Genomic DNA, 26,788 nt, shown 5'->3' on the forward strand with positions numbered 1-26,788 from the left:
TTTAAACTGCTAAATAAAAAAAGTTTTCCTAATGAATTTCCTTATCTGCTTCAATGGGCTCTGATTAATAAGCAAATAACTAATTTTTTTGGTAGTTGCAAAATATACCCTAAAAATATTAAAATTAATAACTATTTTAAAGTGTATTGTTTTACATGTAAAAAATGAAATTCATCATTCTTGAGTTGGGGTAAATATGTATCAAGACTATTTTGAGAACATAAACATACTTTTATCTTTTAAATCTGGTGTGGTTTTAAAATACATGGATGAATCACTTTTATTCTTAAATAAAATATGTTGAGTTTTAATGTTAAGTAAAGTAAATCTCAATTGGGGATTTTAATGAGAACTTTTCTACTAGTGACTTAAAATAACTAAACCCAAATCAGTCAGCCATATTACAAACCTTTAAAAGTCAAAGGTGAATATAAGAACAACTTATGGCTGGGCATGGCGGCTTACATCTGTAATCCCAACCCTTTGGGATACTGAAGCGGGAGGACTGCTTGAGGCTAGGAACTCAAGCTCAGCCCGGGCAACATAGTGAGATCCCATCTCTACAGAAAATTAAAAAATTAAGTGGGTGTGGTGGTATGTTTGTAGTCCTAGCTACTCCAGAGGCTGAGGCAGGAGGACTGCTTGAACCCAGAAGTTTGAGGCTACAGTGAGCTGTGGTTATGGATGCGTCACTATACTTCAGCCTGGATGACACAGTAAGACCCGTCTTAAAATACAGCAATAATTTTTAAAAGAACAACTTATTTACCTAGCACCATTAGACTGAGCTCTTTCAGATACCTCTGTCAAGCACCAAAATGGTCTTTTCATTTTAGTGATTTCTGATGGTAATCTGAAATTAGTTACATGCTTCTCTGTCTTCATAAAGAAGAATGTAATTATGAGCTTTCTTAGCATATAAACCTAAATCCTCCTCTATATGATATAGAGGATGTCTTAGATATTAAATGAAAGAATGCATATAAAAGGCTTTATATAATACCTGGCACCTATGAATCTTCAATAAATGTTAGCAAATTTTATTATTATCAAGCTTATGATTTCTTTGTATTATTCTTCCTTGTATTACTATTTTATCCTATCAGGCTTTTGGCTATCATTTCCATCACTTATGCCTCTAATGGACCACTCAAATATTGCAGATTTAAATTTGCTACTAAGCAAGGTACTAATTAAGTTCAAGAGTAATACATCTATACCCCAAAATTACTCAAGCTTGAAATCAAGATTGAGAACACAGACTATGCAACTTTTACTTTTGCTACCTTGAGGCCTTATTACCTCTCAACAATATTTCAGATGGTTGAAGTTTCTGAAAAAGTGATCTCTCTATAAGAAAGTGGTATGTTTGCTACTCTTTACAGACAAATGAAGCCAAATGAAAGGAAAACATATTACTTATGTTCCAAACCCTACAAAGACCTAGTCATATTTTAGTCTATACACAAGTCTGTATTTTTCCGTTGATATTTACCAAACAAAAATTCTGTACACAAGTATGCTTAGTTTCTATTAAGAAATTGTAGATCTCAAAACTATTATTCCATTTATTTCCTACTTGAAAAACCAACTCAGTGCAGTATAATTGTGCCACATTGTCCATTCTATCCTTCTACCTTTCAGTTATTACATGTCTCTGTGCTTTAGCTGGGCACATGGCTGTCCACGTACACACTATTTTCAGGCCTTCCTTGCAGCTAGGCATGGACAGAAACTGTAATACATTCTGGCCAATGAGTTGTGAGTATCTTTAAGTTCATATTCCTAAAGGAAGCTATTTGTTCTTCATTCCTCTTTCTCCATCCCCTGGCCTAGAACTTGAAGCTGCTGGCGATTAGGCGCCTTTAACAACTCAAACTACAGCAAGGGGAAGGGGACAGGAAGATGGCAAAATAAGATTAAAAAAATTGTTTTTAAAGAATTTGGTGTAGCCTTAAGTGTATAGTGTTTATAAAGTGTACTTTATATAATGTCCTTGGTCTTCACATTCATTCACCACTCACTTGACATCCAGAGCAACTTCCAGTCCTGCAAGCTCTATTCATGATTAAGTGACCTATATAGGCATACTATTTACTATCTTTTATGCCACATTTTTACTGTACCTTTTCTATGTTTAGAGGCATACATATACAAATATTTACTATTACATTATAAATGCTTACAGTATTCATTACAGTAACGTGCTGTACAGGTTTATGGCCCAGAAGCAATAGGCTACACCATACAGCTTAGGTGAGTAGTAGGCTATAATATCCAGGTTTGCTTTAAGTACACTCTAGGACATTTGCACAACAAAACTGCCTAATGATGCATCTCAGAATTTAGCCCCAACACTGAACTACCAAGAACTATCACAGTTACAGATTTTTTTAAACAAACTCATTTGTGTAAATATATATATTGGTAAATAAAAAAGAGAACACTCTGGAAGGATGTACACCAAACAGATTACTTCGAGTGATGTGAAGTAAGATTGTGAAGGAAGAAAGAGGCAATTTTAGACTATACACTGATTTGGATTATTTACAACAAGCATATTTCCCTATTGCTTCAATAAAGAGAAAAAGATAAATTTCCATAATAGATCTTGCTTTTATTACCTACTCTAAAATACCACCTGATTGACTTACTATTCGTCTGCTTTAAAATACAACTGTTTGTTGCTATTTGCAGTAGCTATGTTTTATAAAGTTACCATGAACACTGAACTAGTGAATACTAAACCACTGCTCCTAGGCCACATGCAGTAGCTCACATCTGTAATCTCAGAGTTTTGGGAGGCCGAAGAGGAGGATTGCTTGAGGCCAGGAATTTGTGATCAGCCTGGGCAACACAGCTAGATCCTGTCTTTATAAGAAATTTAAAAATTAATTAGGCATGGTGGCGAGTACCTGTAGTCCTAGCTACTCAGGAGGCTGACGCAGGAGGATCGCTTGAGCCCAGCAGTTTGAGACTGCAGTAAGCCATAGATAGTCGTGCCACTGAACTCCAGACTGGGAAACAGAGACCCTGTCTCTAAAAACAAAACCCATTGCTCCTGGAGAAAATACAGGGTTAGTTTGCTGCAAGGCTCTGATCACATTTTCATCAAGTGATCAATATAAAACCTTTTATGTGTATTTCTGCTTAAAGACACCTTTTAAAAAATTTTTTTAGAGATGAGGTGTCACTATGTTGCCCAGGCTGATCTTGAGCTAGTGAGCTCAAGTGGTTCTCCTGCCTCAGTCTCCCAAAGTGCTAGGATTACAGGTGTGAGCTACTGCATGTGGCCAAAGACATCTTATTTAATACACATCCTTGACCATTAATATTGATTTCATGGCCAACAGCACTATAACTCAGGCCTCAGTGATGCCTACCTAATATACATATCATCTCTGTAAGAAACATCACAGCCTTCTTGTGCTGAGGAACACTAGACAACACAACACAGGGTCTATTTTTAATAGGGAAATCCCAAACAAAACAAATCAAAGATGAGGCTGGGCATGGTGGCTCACGCCTGTAATCCCAGCACTTTGGGAAGCTGACGTGGGTGGATCACTTGAGGTCAGGAGTTTGAGACCAGCCTGGCCAACATGGTGAAATTCCATTTCTACTAAAAATACAAAAATTAGCCAAGTGTGATGGAGCACGACTGTAAATCCAGCTACTCAGGAGGCTGAGGCAGAAGAATCACTCAAACTCGGGAGGCAGAGGAAGAGGTTGCAGTGAGCTGAGATCACTGCACTGCACTCCACCCTGGGTGACAGGGTCAGACTCTGTCTCAAAAAAAAAAAAAGAAAAAATACAAAAATGCAAAAAGCGTAACACTAAACAGACCATGAAAGGACACATTTACAGTATGAGAACTGAAACAAGAAGGCAAAGCATCACCTTCTTTGACTTCAGTTGGAGATGTTTATGTTGGGAGAATCGAATTTTTCACTGCTCTGTACCATCTACAAATAACCATAAAGTGCTCCAAGTACTGATTTGTGCGATACAAATTATTTTAGTGAGTAGGTGAATTTGCAAATAAGAAACTGACAAATAATGAGAATGGACTGTCCCTTAAATATAATCTTTTCAAGTAAAATTCATTATCTGCAAAACGGAAAGATAAAGTAAAATAAATCTAAGGTTACTTAAAGCTCAAAATTTACAACACTTTAAAAAAACTTGGCCGGGCGCAGTGGCTCACGCCTGTAATCTCAGCACTTTGGGAGGTCGAGGCAGGCGGATTACGAGGTCAGGAGTTCAAGACCAGCCTGGCGAACCTGGTGAAACCCTGTCTCTACTAAAGATACAAAAAATTAGCTGGGCATGGTGGTGGGCACCTGTAATCCCAGCTACTTGGGAGGCTGAGGCAGGAGAATCACTTGAACCTGGAAGGTGGAGGTTGCTGTGAGCCCAGTTTGTGCCACTGCACGCTAGCCTGGGCAATAGGGCGAGACTTCAAAAAACAAAACAAAAACAAAACAAAACAAAACAAAACAAAACAACACTTAAAGGATTAAAAAAAAAAAAAATTGGCCTGGCACAGCAGCTCTCACCTATAATCCCAACACTTTGGGGAGCTAAGTCAGCAAGACTGCTTGAGCCCAGGAGTTCAAGAACAGCCTGGGCAACATGGCGAGACCTCTATCTCCATAAAAATGTTGAAAAAATCAGCCAAGCATTGTGTTGTACGCCGGTGGTCACAACTACTCAGGAGGCTGACATGGGAGATCACTTAAAGCCAGGAGGTTGAGGCCACTGTAACCCATGTTTACGCCACTGCACTCCAACCTGCAAGACAGACTGAGACCCTGTCTCAAAACAAACAAACAAAAAAACTTAATTTTCTTTTTTTTTTCTTTTTTGAGATGAAGTCTCACTCTGTCGTCCAGGCTGGAGTGCAGTGGAGCCATCTTGGCTCACTGCAACTTCCACCTCCTAGGTTCCAGGAATCCTCCTGCCTCAGCCTCCCAAGTAGCTGGGCTTACATGCAGGTGCCACCACGCCCAGCTAATTTTTATATTATTAGTAGAGACAGGGTTTTACCATGTTGGCCAGGCTGGTCTTGTACTCCTGACCTCGGGTGATCCACTGGCCTTGGCCTCCCAAAGTGCTGGGATTACAGGCATGACTTACTGTGCCCGGCCCCCAACTTAATTTTATAGAATTAAAAAAAATAATAGTGCATTAGCCGGGCACAATAACTCATGCCTGTAATCCCAGCACTCTGGGAGGCCGAGGCAGGCAGATCATGAGGTCAGGAGTTTGAGACCAGCTTTGCCAACATGGTGAAACTCTGTCTCCACTAAAAATACAAAAATAAAAAATTAACTGGGTGTGGTGGCACATGCTCGCGATCCCAGCTACTCAGGAGGCTGAGGCAGGAGAATCGCTTGAACCTGGGAGGCGGAGGTTGCAGTGAGCCGAGATCATGCCACTGCACTCTAGCCTCGGCGATAGAGCAACATTCCGACTTAAAATAACAATAATAATAATAGTGTATTATATTTACTATATTATTTGAAAAATCTATTTGATTCATACAGCATTTAAAACAAATTTTAAGCCAGCATTTAAAAATTCAGATTTCTATGTTTTCTTTACTGTTCTTTTTTTAGAGTCAAGATCTTCTTGCTCTGCTGTACAGGCTGGAGTGCAGTGGCACTATTCATAGCTCACTGCATCCTTGAACTCCTGGGCTCAAGCAATTTTCCCACCTCAGCCTAACAAGTAGCTGGGACTACACTCATGCAACACAGAGCTTGGCTTCAAATTTGCATCTTTTCTTGAAAAACATCAGCCTGACAGCTAATGGTGGTAGCTAACACTCTTATTTTGTACAATTGAAGAAGCCATCAATTTTAAGACCCCCCCCCCCGCATCTTTTTAATGAATCACGAAGAAAAAAGAAATACCCCCAATTATAATTACAAGATGTATCCTGATTTCAAAGAGGTTTAAATGCTAATGTGCACCTCAAAGTTGGTAAAATGTGGTATCTATGCCAATTACTATGTGCTAACTCTGTCCTAATTTTTTATTACATTTTGAAATTCATTTAATCTTCACAAAAAAAGTAAGACAGGCACTATTACTATTTATATTTTAGAGATGAGGAAACAGAGGCACAGTGATTAAGTACCTTGTCCACATTTATAAAGTTAGTAGTGGGATAGCATTCAGCCAAGTAGGCTGAGTGCTTTCCCACTACATTAAATTGGTTTTCTGGGCCACCATTTCATGAGGCAGCAACTGGCTGGATTTGAGCACTAGCCACATCCTCACATCAGGATATGCAGGCTCGAGTATCATCCCAAACCTCTGCCTTCTCTATGACCTGACCACATTCAAGCTCCCCAATTGGACTCCCCAATTTGTGACCCTTGTGTTAAACAACAGAATACTATATATTAACAAAAAAAGCGGAAAAAGAAACATATTTGAGTACAATTTAGCCCACTGTTTTCTTTAGGACCAGAAAGGAATGATAGTAGAAAAAAGAGACAGAAGTTTGACTAATTTATATTATGCTAACTAGGTATTAGGTGCTCTGAGAAACATAATAATGATTAAGACATGGATTCTATTATCAAGAAGCTTTTACAGTCTATTAGAAGAGACTGTAGTGTAATTAACAAAAGTAACTGAAAATCTGGTATTTTAAAGTACCTCTGTATGCTTTAACATGGAAAGATCTCCAAACACATCAATGAAAAAGGTAAGCTGGCCAGGCGCGGTGGCCCACGCCTGTAGTCCCAGCACTTTGGTAGGCCGAGGTGGGTGGATCACATGAGGTCAGGAGTTCGAGACCAGCCGGGCCAACATGGTGAAAGCCCATCTCTACTAAAAATGCAAGAATTAGTTGGGCCTGTAATCCCAGCTACTTGGGAGGCCAAGGCAGAGAACTGCTTGAACCAGGAGATGGAGGTTGCAGTGAGCTGGAATCGCACCAGCCTGGCAACAGAGTGAGATTTCGTCTCAAAAAAAAAACAAAAAGGTAAGCTGTAGAACACAATAAACAGTATACCATTTATGTAAAAAATAATAAATATGCTAATACAAATATATAATTCTATATTACACAGAGGCATGATTACGTATAAAGGTCTGGAAGGATTTATGCCAAACTAGTATCTCTGGAAAGAGAACTGAAATTGGAGACAGGAGTAAAGAGAACTTAAACTTTACTCATTTTGTCTGCCATTTTGTAAAATCAAAAAATGATAACTGCTACATAATGTTCACAATTTCACTTACCAAGCGAAACATGAAAAGGACAAATAATCTATTTAACAACTGGTAAATTGGGCATAATCAGAATTACAGTCAATTAAAAAAAACATTTTCTGCTAGCCATTAGGGCTATTTATTTACATTCACTGCTACACAAAAACGACCAAAAGAGACACAATGGAAACAGCAGTGACTAGGAAAGAAAAAATTGAGATGAGGAATGTGAAAATGAAAAACTACTGGCTGGGTACAAGGGCTCATGGCTGCAATCCCAGCACTTTGAGAGGATCACTTGAGTCCAGGAATTCAAGACCAGCCTGGGCAACATAGCAAGATCCTGTCTCTACAAGAAAATTAAAAATCAGCCAAGCGTGGTGTCTTGTACCTGTAGTCCCAGCTACTTAGGAGGCTGAGGTGGGAAGGTTGCTTGAGTATAGGAGGTTGAGGCTGAAGTGAGCCGTGATCACACCACTGCACTCCAGCCTGTTCAACAGAGTGAGACCCTGTTTCCAAAAAAAAGAAAAACTATCAAAAGATTAAAAAGAAGACAGCACAGAAATAGGATGGTGAAAGTACACTTAAAATATAAAGGAGGAAGTCCTAGTCAGAGCAATCAGGCAAGAGAAAGAAATAAAAGGCATCCGAATAGGAAAAAACGACAAATTATCTCTTTGCTAATAATACGATTCTAAACCTAGAAAACCCAACAGATTCCACTAAAAGGCACCTAGAGCTGATAAACGACTTCAGTAATGTTTCAGGATACAAAACCAATGTACAAAAATCAGTAGCATTTCTATACATCAATAACGTTCAAGCTGAGAGCCAAATCAAGAATGCAATTCCATTTACCCTAGACAGACACACAGACACACACACCAAAACCTTGGAATACCTCTAACCAAGGAGTTCTCTACAAAGAGAACTATAAAACATTGCTGAAAGAAGTAATAGGTGATAACAAACCACTGGAAAAACATCACATGCTCATGGATCAAAGAATCAATAATGTTAAAATGGGGCCGGGCACGGTGGCTCATGTCTGTAATCCCAGCACTTTGGGAGGCCGAGGCGGGTGGAACACCTGAGGTAAGGGGTTTGAAACCAGCCTGGCCAACATGATGAAACCCCGTTTCTACTAAAAATACAGGGTGGGCACAGTGGCTCATGCCTGTAATCCCAGCACTTTGGGAGGCCGAGGCAGGCAAATCACCAGGTCAGGAGATCGAGACCATCCTGGCTAACACGGTGAAACCCCGTGTCTACTAAAAAATACAAAAAATTAGCCGGGCGTGGTGACAGGCACCTGTAGTCCCAGCTACTTTGGAGGCTGAGGCAGGAGAATGGCGTGAACCTGGGAGGCGGAGCTTGCAGTGAGCCCAGATGGCGCCACTGCACTCCAGCCCCGGCGACAGAGCAAGACTCCGTCTCAAAAAAACAAAACAAAAAATTAACAAAAATTAGCTGGGTGCGGTGGCGGGCACCTGTAATCGCAGCTACTTGGGAGGCTGAGGCAGGAGAATCAGTTGAACCCGGGAAGGAGAGGTTGGAGTGAGTTGAGATCACGCCACCGCACTCCAGCCTAGGCAACAGAGCAAGGCTCTGATTCAAAAACAAACAAACAAAGCAAGCCATACTGTCCAAAGCATCTACAGATTCAACGCTATTCCTATCAAACTACCAATGTAATTTTTCACAGAATTAGAACAAACTATTCTAAAATTCATATGGAACCAAAAGAGCCTGAACAGTCAAAGCAATCCTAAGCAAAAATAACAAAGCTGGAAAAATCACACTACTCCACTTCAAACTATACTACAAGGCTATACTAACCAAAACAGTATATTACAGACACAAAGCAATGGAACAGGATAGAGAATCCAAAACTAAAGCCACACACCTACAACCATCTGATCTTTGACAAAATTGACAATAACAAGCATTGGAGAAAGGACTACCTATCCGATAAATGGTGCTGGGATAACTGGATAGCCTTATGCAGAAGAATGAAACTGGGCCCCTACATTTTACCATATACAAAAATTAACTTAAGATGGATTAGAGACATAAATATAAGACCTAAAACTATAAAAAGCCGAGAAGAGGCTGGGCATGGTGGCTCATGCCTGTAATCTCAACACTTTGGGAGGTCAAGGTGGGAGGATCACGAGGTCAGGAGATCGAGACCATCCTGACCAACATGGTGAAACCCTGCCTATACTAAAAATACAAAAATTATCTGGGCGTGGTGGTGTGCATCTGTAGTCCCAGCTACTTGGGAGGCCGAGACAGGAGAATTGCTTGAAGCCGGGAGTCGGAGGATGCAGTGAGCCAAGATCACACCATTGCAGTCACTCCAGCCTGGGTGACAGGGCAAGACTCCTACCCAAAAAAAAAAAAAAAAAAAAAAAAAAAAAATCCTAGAAAACCTGGGAGATATCATTCCGGACATTGGCCTTGGCAACGAATTTATGACTAAGTGCTCAAAAGCAATTGCAACAAAAACAAAAATTGACAAGTGGGACCTAATTATACTAAAGAGCGTCTGCACAGCAAAAGAAACTATCAACAGAGTAAACAGACAACTTATAGCCTGGGAGAAAACATCTGCAAACCATGCATCCGACAAAGGTCTAATATTCAGAATCTGTAAGGAACTTAATTCAATATGCAAAAACCAAAAAACTCCATTGAAAAATAGGCAAAGGACATGAACAGACACTTCTCTTCTCCAAAGCAGACATATACATAGGCAAGAAATATACGGGAAAATGTTCCACATCACTAATCATCTGAGAAATGCAAGTCAAAACCACAATGAGATACCATCTCCCACCAGTCAGAATGACTATTATTAAAGACAAAAAAAAAAAAAAAAAAAAAAGAACAGATGTTGGACAGGTTGTAGAGAAAAGGGAATGCTATATATTGTTGGTGGGAATGTAATTTTAGTTAAGTCACTGTAGAGAGCAGTTGGGAGATTTCTCAAAGAACTTAAAACAGAACTACCACTTGACCCAGCAGTCCCACTACTGCATTTTTTCACCGAATATCTGTCATGCAGCCAATACAGACTTAATTTTATTTTTTTTAATTATTCTTTTTTGAGGCAGTGTCTCACTCTGTTGCCCAGGCTGGAGTGCAGTGGTGCGATCTCGGCTCACTGCAACCTCCAATTCCCTGGTCCAAGCAATTCTCCTGCCTCAGCTTCCTGAGTAGCTGGGATTACAGGCACAGGCACCACCATGCCCAGCTAATTTTTGTATTTTTAGTAGAGATGGGATTTCAACATGTTGGCCAGGATGGTCTCAATCTCCTGACCTTGTGATCTGCCCGTCTCAGCCTGCCAAAGTGCTGGAATTACATGCTTGAGTCACTGCGTCCAGTAACTACGACTATTTGTTGTAAGACTAAAATAATTCATGCTAACAGTCATTTCAATTATAATGTATTTAATGAAATAAAGGAAAATAAAGAAAAATGAATCATTCTGTCAAAAAGCCATATGCACTTGCATGTTCACTGGAGCACTATTCACAACTGCAAAGATGTGGAGTCAATCTAGGTGTCCATCAATGGTGGACCGCATAAAGGAAATGCAGTACATATATACTATGGAATACTATGTCGCCATAAAAAAGAACAAAATCATGCCCTTTGCAGCAACATAGATGCAGCATTATCCTAAGCAAATTAATGCAGGAACAGAAAACCAAATACTGCATTTCCTCACTTACAAGTGGGAGCTAAACAATGAGTAAGCATGGACCTAAAGAAGGGAGCAGTCAACACTGGGGACAACAATGGGGAGAAGATGGGACAGGGGGCGAGAGTTAAGAAACTACCCATCAGGTACCATCCTCACTACCTGGGTGATGGTTATACATCAAATCTTAGCAACAGGCAATTTACCCATATAACAACCTGCACATGTAACCTTCTAAACTTTAAAGTTAGGGGGAAAAAGTGTTTAGAGAAATGTTTATTTTCATAAATAAACACATTTACATATGAAACAATACTAATGTATGTTAATAATTTATAAAAATTTAATATAAAAGCAAAAAAATTAAAGGATACTAGAGTAATACAGCTTGCAGTATTTTTTCACAATTCTTTAAGTATTCAGTAACTACTTAACTGACAGGAAAAAATAAAGAATAGGAATGGCAATTAAAATGCTAACTCTAACCAATCATTTATCTAACAAATATTTGTCAAGCACCTAATATTGATTTAATTTTATGATATAATCTTACCTTGATGAAGTTTAAAACATAGTTGTAACTTCCTAAAACAGAATGTCCCCAACTATGACTATTTACTGTAAGACAAATAATTCATGCTAATAGTCAATTCACTTATGTTTTAAATTAAAATATTACTGTTTTAGATTACAAAAAAAGAGTCAAAAAAATTTTTTTTTTGAGATGGAGTCTCACTCCACTGCCCAGGCTAGAGTGCAGTGGTGCGATCTTGGCTCACTGTAACCTCTACCTCCTAGGTTTAAGTGATTCTCTGCCTCAGCCTCCCTAGTAAGTTGGGATTACAGGCACCTACCACCATGTCCAGCTAATTTTTGTATTTTTTGGCAGAGACAGGGTTTCACCATGTTGGCCAGGCTGGTCTCGAACTCCTGATCTCAGGTGATCCACCCGCCTTGGCCTACCGAAGTGCTGGAATTACAGGTGTGAGCTACCACGCCTGGCCCAGAAATTTGTTTTAAATTTAACTCTGTTACTGAGAAGGCTTTATTAAAAAAGCAAAAGTGAATCTTATCTTCATATGACCTAAATTATTATAATCTATAAAGAGATGTGGGAACACTAAAAAAATCAAACAGAAGTCTCTTTGTAGACAAATCCAATGAATCCATTTCCATTAAAATTACCTTAAGTCAGCCAAGTAATATACTGCTTCATTTATTCTCCATGCTCTCTCCAATAAATGAACTATGCTCTTCAAAAGGACATCCTTTTAAGCAAGGGGTCATAATGAAATATGTCTACCAAATAACCTATCACAAATGCTAGCATCTCAAAATCTAACATCACAGAAGTTTTCATGTAATCCCAGCACTTTGGGAAGCTGACAGGAGGATTGTTTGAGGCTAGGCGTTCAAGACCAGCCTAGGCAACATATTGTGACCTTGTCTCTTAAAAAAAAAAAAAGTTTTCAAATTAATGGTAAATAACTTTTGACACAAAAAATGTTTATGGCACTTCCGCCTGAGGTATAAACATAATAAGCCAGACTTTATTATACCTACAACAGACAAAAAGCAGAGTACAAAGCAGTAATATTAATAATAAAAGGTAAATACATAAAAAAAGAGGAACAGTATTTGCTATCAATAAATGTATATAAGGAATTATAATATTCTTTCCTAATTAGATTGAAGAGTAATGTTTTTAATGAAATAAAGGAAAATAAAGAAAAAGGCATCAGAATTATATATCCTCTTGGACGATTTTTCCCTAAGTATGCTTCTCAAAATAATAGACAACAAAGTTCCCTGGAGGAAAAAAAAAGGTCTGGTCAGATAAATTTGGCAAACACAGCTTACTTTTATCTACATTTTAAAATATCTGAAACTATGACACAGTGCCTGCTTACAAAAGCTTGCATAAATATTACAGGTTTTGCTTTGTTTTGGTCATTGCACACACTTCTTTGCTGACAAAATTTTTTTCTTTTCTTTTTTTTTTTTTTTGACACGGAGTCTCGCTCTGTCGCCCAGGCTGGAGTGCAGTGGCCAGATCTCAGCTCACTGCAAGCTCCGCCTCCCGGGTTTACGCCATTCTCCTGCCTCAGCCTCCCGAGTAGCTGGGACTACAGGCACCAGCCACCTCGCCCGGCTAGCTTTTGTATTTTTTAGTAGAGACAGGGTTTCACCGTGTTAGCCAGGATGGTCTCGAACTCCTGACCTCGTGATCCGCCCGTCTTGGCCTCCCAAAGTGCTGGGATTACAGGCTTGAGCCACCGCGCCCGGCCGACAAAATTTTTTTCATGGACATCCATTCAAATTTTTTGAAGCACACCTTGGTAACGCTAGGGCATGTAAAATTTAAATGATTCTAGCTTTTAAATCAACCCTACATAATCTACATAATTAACCTTCCAAAAAGCCATGTAGTATTCAATAGGCCCTACTTAAAAAGAGTGCTTGGATATATACGTGACCAAAACACAAATCATCATTACAGTTCTCTCCAACATTGTTATTGCAAAACAGGCCAAGAGAGAAAACACATTCCAGTTATGACATTGACCTGGTTATTAATATAGAATACATCAACCCAAATAGGAATTTCAGACTACACATTTATAGTAACATGGTATAAAATGTGCTTGACTAAATGAAAACTATGTCTAAATTTAAGTCCACACTCTTTGATAACAATTTTTATTGAAAAAAAGTATGGCTGTGTTTATATTGCTAGCCCTCTTGCTTTCTGAGACAGTTGATGCAAGTTCGATCTGGAAAGAGACCCCGTAACAATGGTCTAATTCTGTATACTTCTTATGGACATTAGCAACTTTCATGTCTCGGGGTCCAACCTGAGAACAGAAAATGCATCTATGATTCATCATCAAATGTAGTTAACATTTGCTTGGAATTTATAAGAAACTAGCTTTAAAAAAGGTACAAGTTGGGGGCCGGGCGCAGTGGCTCATGCCTGTAATCCTAGCACTTTGAGAGGCTGAGGTGGGCAGACTGCCTGAGCTCAGGAGTTCAAGACCAGCCTGGGCATCACAGTGAAACCCCGTCTCTACTAAAATACAAAAAAAATTAGCCAGGCGTGGTGGCGTGCGCCTGTAGTCCCAGCTACTCAGGAGACTGAGCCAGGAGAATTGCTTGAATCCAGGAGGCGAAGGTTGCAGTTAGCCGAGATTATGTCACTGCACTCCAGCCTCGGCGACAGAGCGAGACTCCGTCCCCCCACCACCCAAAAAAAAGGTGCTAGACGGAAGGCAGATATAAAACTAAGCACACGTAAGCATTCAAAAGCATGAAGTTCCTGGTGGTCTAGTGGTTAGGGAAAAAGAGAAAACTAAAAAACAAAAGCACGAATAGAATTTTTACTCTGATAATGTTAAGTTGCACCCAGCAAACTGTGTTAAGGCTAAAGAGGCTTCAATCACCAGAAATCAGTGTCAAGTAAAAAAGAGAAATGAAAATTTAAAAGTACATGACTCTAAAACAGAAAAAGTTTAATGTGGATGAAATTCTGGATTTAAAATATCCAGTACTTTATAGAATTGACTATCCTATGATAAAATATTTACTACTTGACAGGTTCTGAAGAACATCTTTCTTTTCGAGACAGTCTCGCTCTCTCACTCAAGCTGGAATGCAATGGCGCAATCTCAACCACTCACTGGTTGCTCACTGCCAACCTCTGCCTCGATTCTCCTGCCTCGGCCTCCCGAGTAGCTGGGATTACAGGCATGTGCCACCACGTCCAGCTAATTTTTGTATTTTTAGTAGAAACAGGGTTTCACTATGTTGGCCAGGCTGGTCTCAAACTCCTGACCTCAAGTGCTCCACTTGCCTTGGCCTCCCAAAGTGCTGGGATTACAGGCTTGAGCCCCCTGCCTGAAGAACATCTTAATATCAGTGCAAAGTTACCCTTAATTAAGAGTATGAAAAGCTAGATACTATACAATCGATCACATAACTCTCACACAATTAAAAGATATGTAAATTCAATAAGAAAAAAAAAAACAGGAAAGCAGTCGAAGCATTTAGTAAATATGAAAATCCCTTAAGTAAAAGCTTGACACAATGAACTTCATTTGAGAACTTCAATTTCTAGTCTTTATAAAGTATTGTTTTGGTACCTAATAATGTGTAAGTTGCTACGATTACAGATCTGTGATTTCTTTCAAATAAAACTATAATTCATTTATTTCACAAGTACTTACTGGGTATCTACTACTGTGGAAAAACAAAAATTAAAATACATTATGAACCCTGCCCTAAAGACACTTTAAGAGTCTAGAAGGAATAAGATATATGCACACTGTAGTTAAAATGTAAAGGTATCTCAGAAAGGAAAAAGTATCTGAAATGTGGTGGGGGAAAGTACAGATTAGGGAAGGCACTGATGATGAATTTAAATAACAGGTCGAATTCAGACAAAGAAAAGAAGCCTTCCATTGGAAAAAGATGTTAGAAAAAGCAAGAAAGATGGAAAGCCACAATGAAAAAAATTTAATTTTGCAGAAATGGAAAAAACTACAAAATAATAAATGATAATATAGAAGCTAGGGGTTCCAAGCTCTAGTAACTCAAATATCCTGGCCAGACTAAATCACCAATTAAAACATCTAATATTGTATATACACTCCACTGATGCTCTATAAATACTTCTAAATTAGTAATCCATGACCCCTTTTACCTGTTGTACTTCCTGGTGGAATGAAATAGTGAAACAAGTTTTATTCATACTGTACCTCGGAATAATTATTTTCAGAAGGCAAATTACTTTATTGGGGAGGTGATTAAAAAGAAAAAAATAGAAGACAAATTACTTTTCCAATTTTGAATGTACATACTCAAAGTTAGGCAAGAACAAGAAAGGACCCTTTCAGTATATGCATACAACATACACAAGTGATACTCAAGCTTGATTTTGAAATTGTGATATAAAAACGATGTTGTTCCATCCACAGTGGCAAGATCAAAATGTTCTAGCTCCAACTCTTCAACATTGTGCAAGCTGCTCTAGCGCTCTGTGCCTATAAAATGAAGAGCCTCTATCTGGGACTTTCTAGCTTTAAAATCCTATACACTCTGAATTCCATTCCATCTTTTCTACAGAAGTCACTGTCACAAGGCCAATAACAACAAAAACAGGAAAGGGTATTCTTCGTTCAACCCACACATAGTAAAAATTACCCCTTATTATATATCTACTAAGTGCCAGGCTCTTTCTACTTATTTCACTTAATCTTCATTAAATCCTGAAGAGCAGGCATTTTCTTCATTTTACTTAGAGGGTATTAGCTATCTCTTACATATCCAATCCAATCAGGGGTGGAAAGCCAGGATTCAAATCAAGGTCTAATTCCACAAAGCAAGCTGTAATAAACCATATTTCATAACCTGATGCCACAAACACAAATATCAGATAAACAAGTGGTGGGCTGTGATTATGGTATGACCATGTTAATCCAGACAGAACATGATCTTCTAGTAGGGTAGCTCAGACTGCCTTGTTGCCAAGTGGGAATGGATAAGTGAAGCCAAATGTGTGCGTGTGTTGTGTATGACAGCGAGAGACAGAAGTGATTTTCAAATGAAAGAAACATATACCAGCTTTCATCTTACGCTTTAAACAATTCTAACCAGACCTGTGCAGTTAATTTTTTTTTTGAGATGGAGTCTTTTCATGTTGCCCAGGCTAGTCTCAAAAACTTCTGGGCTCAAGCGATCCTCCTGGCTTAGCATCCCTTTAGTTGGGATTATAGGCCTGTGTCACTGCAACTAGCTGCAGTTAATTTTAATAATATTATATAAAGTTCTCAAAAAGTATTGAAATATAAGCATGAGCAATAAAGTGTAGGCTTTGAAGTAAGGTACCTCTTGGTTGAATCCTGGCTCTATTACTAGCAGTATGACATTAGTCAAGTTACTTCACCTCTCTCTCTTTTTTTTTTTTTTGAGACAGTTTCGCTCTTGTTGCCCAGGCTGGAGTGCAATGGCGCGCAACCTCCGCCTCCCGAGTTGAAGCAATTCTCCTGCCTCAGCCTCCCGAGTAGCTGGGATTACAGGCATGTGCGACCATGGCCGGCTAATTTTGTATTTTTAGTAGAGACGGGGTTTCTCCACGTTGGTCAGGCTGGTCTCGAACTCCCGACCTCAGGTGACCGCCAGCCTCAGCCTCCCAAAGTGCTAAGATTAGAGGCGTGAGCCACCACGTCCGGCCTACTTCACCTCTCTTAGCCTCATTTTTTGACTTTTAAAGTAAGAATACCTATCTTGCAGGGTAGTTAACGATGAAAGCAGAATGTGGAATATAAAGAGCTCAGCACAGTACCTAGCACAAGGTAAGAGCCTGAAAAATGAAAGCTACTATATTATCCCTCAGGATCCCATTAACAAAGTTGGCCATTAAAGTGTTCTACCTGGTCACTTTAATGTAGATCTAAAATTCTTCTCAAATAAAAAGTGTATTTCAAAAAGGCATACACCCTCGGTTCCATTAAACACTAACCAAACTTCAAAATAAGTATATTCTAAACCTAGAATCTAAGCAACTATTAAATACCGTTTTCAGTGGTTAAACTTTGTTTTTTTTTTCTTTTTTTAAATAACGCTGCAAATCTTGTCATTACGAGTTCAGGCAGAAAGCGATGGATGTGTCCCCAAAGAGGTTTGAGCGCGAAAGATCCCCACTACGTCCAAGGTAGCATTTGCCAAATGATATATATTTGGGTGAGCCCGAAAAGCGGGATCTGAACAAATAACACCAGGCAGAACGACCGCTCTTCCAGTTGATGGGACAGGAGCAGGTGGATTTGTGCTTCAAAGAATATCGTTTTATTCTTAGCCACATGCTCTCACCAACAGCTGGGTTTTAAACCTTCTTGTAGTCTTCCCCAACGCCCCAGTTTCAGACTGCAAGGGAGGGAGCAGGACTTCAGGCTCCTCTCGGCCAGTGCAGACACAGGCGAAAGGGAAGGAGGGAGGGGCCCAAGGCCCCGAGGGGCGTGGGAGGCAGTTCGGGCCAGCTCGGTCCCGGAACCGTCCCTTCCCGGGCGGTACCACCTGCGGACCACTCTCCTAGCCCGACCTTCGGGGCCTACAGAGCTGTGGGGCGCGGCTGCCGTTAGGGCGGCCGAGCCGCAGCAATGGGGAGGGAGCTGGGGGCGTCAGTGAATAACTCTGGGATTTCAGGAGCGGAAGGAGGGCAAAGGGGGAGGTGGCATGTGGATCCCCCTCCATGGTGGGACGCTGGAGGTGACCTTCGGGTCTCCCAGTGCTCCGTCCCCGTCCCTGCCCGGACCCCTTCCCAAGTCCCAGACCCGCTGCTCCTCTCACCGTCTCGGCTTCTGTGTGCTGGGGTCCGGCACTCTGACCCCCCATTACCCCGCGGAGGAAATTCATCTTGCCGTTCAGCCACCAGGTTTACCGGCCCCTCCGGAAAAAAAAACGAAGACAACTTCCCCCGCCCTCCGCAGGGCCTGGCCCCCAATCCCGCACTCTACACTCTCCTACTGCTGCCACCACCGCCTCCAACTCGGCGGCCACTCCAGCCCCCTAGGCCCGGAAACAGCCGCCACCGGCGGCCAAGATGCGCATGCGCGGGGACGTGGCATTACGTGGCGGCCCGAAGGTTGAAGGCAAAAGGGGAGCGGAGGCGAAAGGAACCTCTTAGCTAGGTTCCACCGAAGCCCCACCCACCTCGCAGGCCCCGCCTCCCGCCGCAGGGGCACGCCTCCTCCCGCCCTTCGCGGATTGATCCTGCTGGCCGCAGCCACCCACGTGGTCGAAGCCCGGCCCTGCAGGCTGGAGAGGATTTGATTAGACTACGCGTTTCGACTTGCAGGGTGTTTAATTGTTGCCAAGCGGGACTTACTGCAAGCTATCAAATCTGAGGTCTTATTTTGTTGAGTCGAAAGTGAAATTTTTCCTTCGGCCGACGTGACAGGTAAGGGTTCCTGGCCCCTGGGAGGGTTCGCTTGGTTTGACGGTTTACTAGTACCAGCATTGTGGCTTTCTGATCCCAGTAAATTGCATTTATTTACAGGGCTTTGTTTGGTGGTAAAAAGGGTTACTAGACACCCCTCATTCCACTGCCACTGGAGGGCGCATTTCTCAGCTCTTTCTCTTCAAACCTGCTGAAAGGAATTCCTAGATCTAAACACCAGGTACACCTCTATTTTCAAGTGTCATCAGGAGGAAACCCACCAAACTCCACATTTAGCTTGCTAGAGAAATACATTGCTCTGCTGTGTCAGTTCGGCGAGTAACATAATGTTTTGTTATTAACTCTCAACCCCTGTGTTTTCCATTTTTTTTTTAACATGAAAAAATGTCATTTTCTCTAATTGATATGCCTGTTCCTTTGGCAGTGAGGTTGTCAGTACACACGCTTCTGGAATTGTCTTGTAAATTTCTTGAGGCTAAAAAGCACAGGTCTAGTTAGCTAACTGACTCATGCATCTCTCCCCTTGGATTCCCCACGGGTCTCAGATTCAGCATTTAAAATTGAACTCGTCATCTACCCCTGCCTCCCTTAAAGAAAAAAGTCAATATGCTCCTTCTACTGTGTGCGTGCCGTGCTCAGTAGTACCACTGTCCAAATAATTGCCTAAGCTAGACAGGAAGCTGGGAAGAATCTTAGACTCTGGCTTTCTACCCACACGTGTCCAATCAATAGTCATGTCCTATCATTTCTGTTTATAGAATATTTCTCAAATAGGTCCTCTGCTCTCCATCCTCGATGCCTGTGACATAGATTATGTTCTTCTCATCATTTCTCGTTGAGATTACAGCAACAGCCTCCTAACTAGTTTGTCTGCATTCAGCCCTGGCTTCCTTCCAGTCCAATCTCCAGTCCATCCTTGGGTGAGACTAACAACAACAAAACATCTGTTCATGTCAGTCCTCTTAAAATCCTCCAGTTCCCCATTCTTTCCAGAATAAAGTCCAAACTCTTTAGTTTGTCATACAGGCCTGTTATGATCTGGTTCCTGCCTACTTTTTCAGCTCCTGCCTCCCCCACATACTCTGGGCATTTTTCTCAGACCTGGATATGCCCTTCCCCTCCCTTCTCTTCATCAAGCAAACTCCTGCTATTCCTTAAGACTGAACTCTGGCATCATTCTTGAAAGCTTTCCCTAAAATCTAGGTACATATCTTTATGTTAGCACTTTGCAGTTATTAATACTGTATATGGTGTACATTCAACAAATGCTTGCTAAACCAAACTGTTAAGGGCAGGACTATTTTATTCATTTTATATCTCTGTTGCTTACCACTGTCTCATAAAAGCTGATATTGATGGATAAATGAATAAATCATTTAAAGAATATATGAATATTATACTAATGAGGAGGTTCCCTTTTTTTAATCTGTAAAGTGAAACTGTAGGGAACACATCATAGGCAATGTGTTTCCTAGGGCCAGCGTTTTAAGCCTGGGCAACTTGGAGAATGGTTGGGTCATACTGCCAAAAATACTGTGCACTAAGCATTGTCCTCTGCTTTAAAACTACACACTTGACATTTTACCTTAGACATTTTCCATGGGAGCATTTTGTTGCAGCCTAAAAAAGTAGTAAATTACTCAGCATTTTTATTACTAAGAAATGCATGCAAAGAGCTTCACTTAAGCCCCTAAGCTTCACCCCTCCCTGAACCTCACTTCACCTTCTCCCTGAACCTCACTATACCCCATCATCAGGAATGAGGCTTATAGATGGAGTGGGCCACAAATGTCTATTACTCCTCTTATTTAATAATTAAAAAGAGTGCCTTGACATTTTAGCAAAGTTGTTTAAAGGCACCAGCCTTGTCAAATGTCCTGTTTTGTTTTAAACTTTGGTGGGTACAGTAGGTTACTGTACTTCAGTGAGTAAAGTAGGTTACTATACTTTAGTGAATATAGTAGTAACAGCTTACTATGAGTTTTCCCTGCATTTGACCTGTTTTCTTCCCTAGCAGCATCCCCTGCACAGGAGTGATGGACAGTTGGGTTCAAAGGTGATGAAGGTGGGATCCCGGAGGCATTGTCACTAGAGAACAACCATGAGATGGACTCCTTATTTTAGAGGAAGAGTTACATATTAATCCACTTCTACTTATTTTGTAGAGTGAGAAAAGTCAGGGACTGTGTTGTATTACTGTTTGCACCCTTTAATCATCTAGTATAATTCCTTTAATATGGTAGATGCTCAGGAACTACCTGAGTTAATAAAGGAAGAGAAAACATGAAAAAATTGTGACGGCCTGACTTGCACTGTTATACGTCTGGCTTTCATAAATCTAAACATTCAGGATGAGAGTCCCATGAATCATTAAAATACACATAATCAAAAGTAAGAATGATTCTTCTTTTTCCAAACCAAACCTGACAGTAGATCAACAAACAAAATTCATTGGTTTGAAATTCAGTTTTTCAAATCGATTTTTTCAGTGGCCCACTATTTCTATCCTTTCTTACTTTCTAGTGGAAAACGCAGCAAAAACAACGAAATATAATTGCATAAGATTGTTTTTTAGTTGGGGTGGTAGTGAGTAGAATGTTGTCTATGCCTGCTTGGGAGGATAACTATAAATGATCATTTGTATTTGAAATCTATCATAGATAGGTTTTTATTTATTTATTATTTTGCTAGGTTATAAGCCCCTTCAGTATCGTATATAGGTTTTTAAAGACATGACTCACACCTGTAATCCCAGCACTTTGGGAGGCCAAGGTGGGAGGATCACTTAAGCTCAGGAGTTCGACACCAGCCTGGGCAATGTGGCAAAACCCTGTCTCTACAAAAAATAAAATGTTAGCTGAGCATGGTGGCACGCGCCTGTATTCCCAGCCAGTAGTCCCACTTACTTGGGAGGGTGTAGGAGGATCTCTTGAGCCTGGGAGATCGAGGCTGCAGTGAGTCATGATTGTGCCACTGCACTCCAGCTGTGACGATGGAGTGAGACCCTGTCTCAAAAAAAAAAAAAAAAAAAGACTAGTTGAGGCTGGGCGAGGTGGCTCACACCTGTAATCCCAGCACTTTGGGAGGCTGAGGCGGGAGGATCATCTGAGGTTGGGAGTCCAGACCAGCCTGACCAACATGGAGAAACCCCATGTCTACTAAAAATACAAAATTAGTTGGGCATGGTGGTGCTTGCCTGTAATCCCAGCTACTGGGGAGGCTGAGGCAGGAGAATTGCTTGAACCCAGGAAGTGGAGGTTTGCAGTGAGCAGAGATTGCGCCCTTGCACTCCAGCCTGGGCAACAAGAGTGAAACTCCATCTCCAAAAAAAAAAAAAGAAAAAAAGGCCAGGCATGGTGGCTCACGCCCACGCCTGTAATCCCATCACTTTGGGAGGCCGAGGCGGGCTGATCACGAGGTCAGGAAATCGAGACCATCCTGGCTAACACGGTGAAACCCCGTCTCTTCTAAAAAAATACAAAAAATTAGCTGGGTATGGTGGCGGGCGCCTGTGGTCCCAGCTACTCTGGAGGCTGAGGCAGGAGAATGGAGTGAACCCAGGAGGCGGAGCTTGCAGTGAGCCGAGATCGCGCCACTGCACTCCAGCCTGGGCGACAGAGACCGTCTCAAAAAAAAAAAAAAAGACTGGTTGCTGGAAAATCAGTCACAAACATTGGTGATACAATTAGGCATTATATTAATTAACCAAACAATGTATAGCAAAATTAATCAATGATTTCAATTTATAGGAAGCAGCACTGAAAATCCGTGACTAATCAGTAACCGTATCAGACACATAGTGCTTTCATTTGCTAGGCTTTGTTCAAGGTTCTTTATATAAAATAATTTGCTTAATTCTCACAACAATCCTATAAGGTGGGTAGGTTATTAGCCTTATTTTGCAGATGGGGAAACAGGTCAAGAGAGTAACTTGACCAATATCATATAAGCTAGGAAGTGGCACGGCTGGGGCATAAATTGGCAATCTGGCTCCAAAGCTTGCGCTCTTATGTAATACATTATCCTACCTTTCTAGACACAAGACAATGATTATGCACTAAGTAGAAATGTGGCCTGCAAGTCCATACATAACCTGGCCCTTACCTCCCTTAGCTCATCTCCTTTGCTTCATTCCGTCCCACTTACTCCTCTCCAGCCACACTGCCTGGCTTCCTTGGTGTGAGACTTTCTCCCCTCTTTATGCCGTTTGCAATTGTTGTTTCCTGTATTTGGGATGCTTGCTTCTCCATCCACATAAAGGTAAGGGTCACTCTTCACCCTCTTTAAGTCAGCTCAAATGTTACATAGATCTTTCCTGACACTCTAAGTTGCAGCCTCCTCATACTCCTTTTTTCTCTGCTCTGCTTATTTTCCTTGTAGCCCTTAATCAATCTGATACATTATTCTCCCATATACACTATGTTGCCATATTTCATGAGATCTACTATGCTATTAAGCGTACCTTAGAGAAAGAAAAAAAAAAATTGCCAAAAGATCTGAATTTCAGGCTTCAGAAAATGGGGGGAGAATGTGCATTGTAGGATTATTGAAATACAGTATATATTTTACATATTTATCTTGTTTATTGTCTGTTTCCACCCACCAGAAGACTACCCCCATCAGGGCAAAGATTTTATTTCTTTTGTAAATTGCTTTATCCCTAGTGCTTAGCACAGCATCTGGCACATATTAGGAAGTTGGTAACTCTTTAATGGATGAATTCCCTAACTGAGGAACTTCCTGCTATTGGCTTGTATGCCTAGGGGTAGAAACTCTGCATTGTTGCTAAACATTGCATAGCACTCAGATTTCCTCAGTAGAGTCTGAATTAGGGTCCTCAGATCCTATTAACACGCTAGTTTTAGTTTATGTCTATTTTGGCATCCTTTAATGACTAGCTTAGTAATTACCTTTTATCATATGTAAAGATAAATCTTTGTGAAAGAAAGGACTTATATTTTTAGAATCAGATCTCAGCCCATGAAAGAACCATCTCAGGATCCCCATGGTCAACCCATCGTGCTTTGAGATGCACTACCCTAATAGAGTGGCTTTCTTTTCTCTTAGACAGGTAATACATTCATATCGTTAAAATAAAAAGTACAAAGTGGTATATAGTAAAAAGTCTCCTTGCCACTCCTTGGACATCCAGGCAATCAATGTTTACAATTCTTCAAATCCTTACTGATATACAAATATATCTATAGCCTCCTCATTTTTTTAATAACACACATAAATACAGCACATTGTATACGCTGTTCCACACCAGGCTTTTTCCAATTTAATATGTCTTGGAGATTGGTCCATATCAATATATAGAGGGCTTCCTTGTCCTTTCTTATTGTGTCTCATGAAGTGCTTTTCAATTTTTTTTTTTTTTTTTTTTTTTTTTTTTTGAGACAGGCTCTCACTGTATCACCTGGGCTAGAGTGCAATGGTGCAATCATGGCTCACCGCATCCTGGAATTCCTGGGCTCAAGAGCTCTTCCTGCCTCAGCCTCCTGAGTAGCTAGGACTACAGGTGCACACCATCATGCCTGGCTAGTTTTTTTTTTTGTTTTTTTTTTTGTAGAGATGAAGTCTTGCTACATTGCCCAGACTGGTGTCAAACTCCCGGCCTCAAGCTATTCTCCCGCCTCAACCTCCCAAAATACTGGTATTGCAGGTGTGAGCCAATTGCCCCAGGCTTCAGAATATTTTTATTTTGTTATTTATTTATTTATTTATTTTGAGATGGTGCCTCGCTCTGTCACCCAGGCTGGAGTACAGTGGCACGATCTCGGCTTACTGCAACCTCCACCTCCCAGGTTCAAGCAATTCTCCTGCCTCAGCCTCACAAGTAACTAGGATTAGGGGCACGTGCCACCATGCCTGGCTAATCTTTTGTATTTTTGGTAGAGATGGCTTTTCACCGTGTTAGTTAGGATGGCCTCGATCTCCTGACCTCATGATCCGCCTGCCTCAGTGTCCCAAAGTGCGTGAGCCACTGCGCCCAGCCCTCAAATATTTTTAAAAGCCTTAGGAAATCCTTGGGAGAGGAGAGTCGAAGAAAGAAGGTTCTGGTAGCTGGGCGTGGTGGCCTATCATTCCAGCTATGCGCAGGAGGCTGAGGCATGAGAATCGCTTGAAGTTGCAGTGAGTCAACATTGTGCTACTGCATTCCAGCCCAGGTGACAGAGTGAGACCCTTTCCAAAAAAAAAAAAAAAAAAAAAGAAGGTTCTGGGCCCCCATCCGGCCCCATCTGATTGTTGTTTAGACTTCCTATTTCATTTGAACAAAAAGATTCAGAGGCTAGAATGTTGGACAGCTACCTCTCTCAGGAGATGAGAAATGAGACCAGGCAAGGCACGGTGACTCATCCCTGTAATCCCAGCACTTTGGGAGGCCGAGGCTGGTGGATCACCTGAGGTCGGGAGTTCGAGACCAGCCTGACCAACATGGAGAAACCCCGTCTCTACTAAAAATACAAAATTAGCTGGGCGTGGTGGTGCATGCCTGTAATCCCAGTTACTAAGGAGGCTGAGGCGGGAGAATCGCTTAAACCGGGAGGCGGAGGTTGCAGTGAGCCAGGATCTTGCCATCGCACTCCAGCCTGGGCAACAAGAGTGAAACTCTGTCTCAAAAAAAAAAAAAAAAAAAAAAAGAAATGAGACCAAGGTAAGGACTTAGAATGGTTGAGGTGTCTCACATGCTATAGAGCCCAGAGTTCCTGCTTTACTATTTTTAAAAGGAATGGTAATTGTAGCCTCCTGTGGTTGTTTTTGGGATTTTATTAGATAATATCTGTAAAGTTTATATTGCTTAGTACTTGAAACATAGTAAGTACTCAATAATGATTACAGTAGAGACCCTGATCATCTTTGGTATTATCAATTTCTTAACAACTGAACATTTAAAGATACTACCCTGTAAGTCTTCAACTCCAACCCTACTAGCTCATGTTACTGACAAGTCTTTTACTTCATATGAGGCTTAATCTGGGGTATAAACCAATTTCCCTATGATCTGGGTTTCCACTCTTTCTGGACTCTGCTCTCCTTATTGTTTTTGTTTTTTTTTTCTCTGGCTCCATGAGGGGCAAGATGGCTGCCAGGAACTATAGTCCTAGTATCCTAGGCCCAAGTTCATCAAAGAAGACTCCCAACCTCTCTCCTAAGAGTCCCAGCGAAAGTCTCCTTGTGATTCATTGAACCTGATTGGGTCGCATGCCTAATGTGGTGAGCCAATTCCTGTAGTTGAAGGTTTGAGATGTTCTGATTGGCCTTGAGTCACATTCCCACCTCTAAAGCAAGGAGTAGAAGTCTTCATCTCATCTTAAAGCATATGGCATAAGAGCTGGGGAACAGGGACATTCACGTTTCTCCTAGGAAATCTGGAATAGTATGCCAGGAGAATGTTCATCAGGATAAGAAAAACAATACATGCTCACTGTATCCCCTAACGTACTTAAACTGCTTGCCAGTTTTTTTTGAAATTATTTTTCCAGCATTATCACTAGTGTATGCTAGCATAAGTTCTGCCTCTCTGCAAAGATTCAAAAGATCATGTTACATTATTTAATACAAGTAATTTGACATTGCATTGTACTTAAATCAGCAAACAAATCTATACCCTTTTTTTAAAGAAAGTATAATCCAGGTGTGTTTTCATTTTAAGAAAATATAATAAGCAGAATTACTTATGAAACACCTAAAAAAAAAAAGAAGAAACACCAAAATTAGGAAATCCCATTTTCATTTCCAAAGAACTTTTAATTTTAATTTTTTTTTTTTGTTTTTTTTTTTTTTTTTTTTTTTTTTTTTGACACTGAGTCTCGCTCTGTCACCCAGACTGGAGTGTAGTGGCATGATCTCGGCTACCTGCAAGCTCTGCCTCCCGGGTCCACGCCATT

General features: G+C 40.8%; 1 protein-coding gene across 1 annotated transcript in view; it reads right to left on the bottom strand.

The window, feature by feature from the left end:
• The window catches only part of USO1 (USO1 vesicle transport factor), an 89,895-nt gene extending 71,246 nt beyond the window's left edge, over positions 1–18,649 (bottom strand). Inside the window, exon 1 of the mRNA XM_017876604.1 lies at positions 18,287–18,649. Coding sequence (XP_017732093.1) covers positions 18,287–18,352 — 66 coding nt within the window. The 5' untranslated portion in view covers positions 18,353–18,649. The remainder of the gene's footprint in view (positions 1–18,286) is intronic.
• Between the last annotated feature and the right edge of the window lie 8,139 nt (positions 18,650–26,788).

Source organism: Rhinopithecus bieti, unplaced genomic scaffold (genome assembly GCF_001698545.2).
Source record: "Rhinopithecus bieti isolate Rb0 unplaced genomic scaffold, ASM169854v2 scaffold_8675, whole genome shotgun sequence".
NCBI classification, from domain to species: domain Eukaryota; kingdom Metazoa; phylum Chordata; class Mammalia; order Primates; family Cercopithecidae; genus Rhinopithecus; species Rhinopithecus bieti.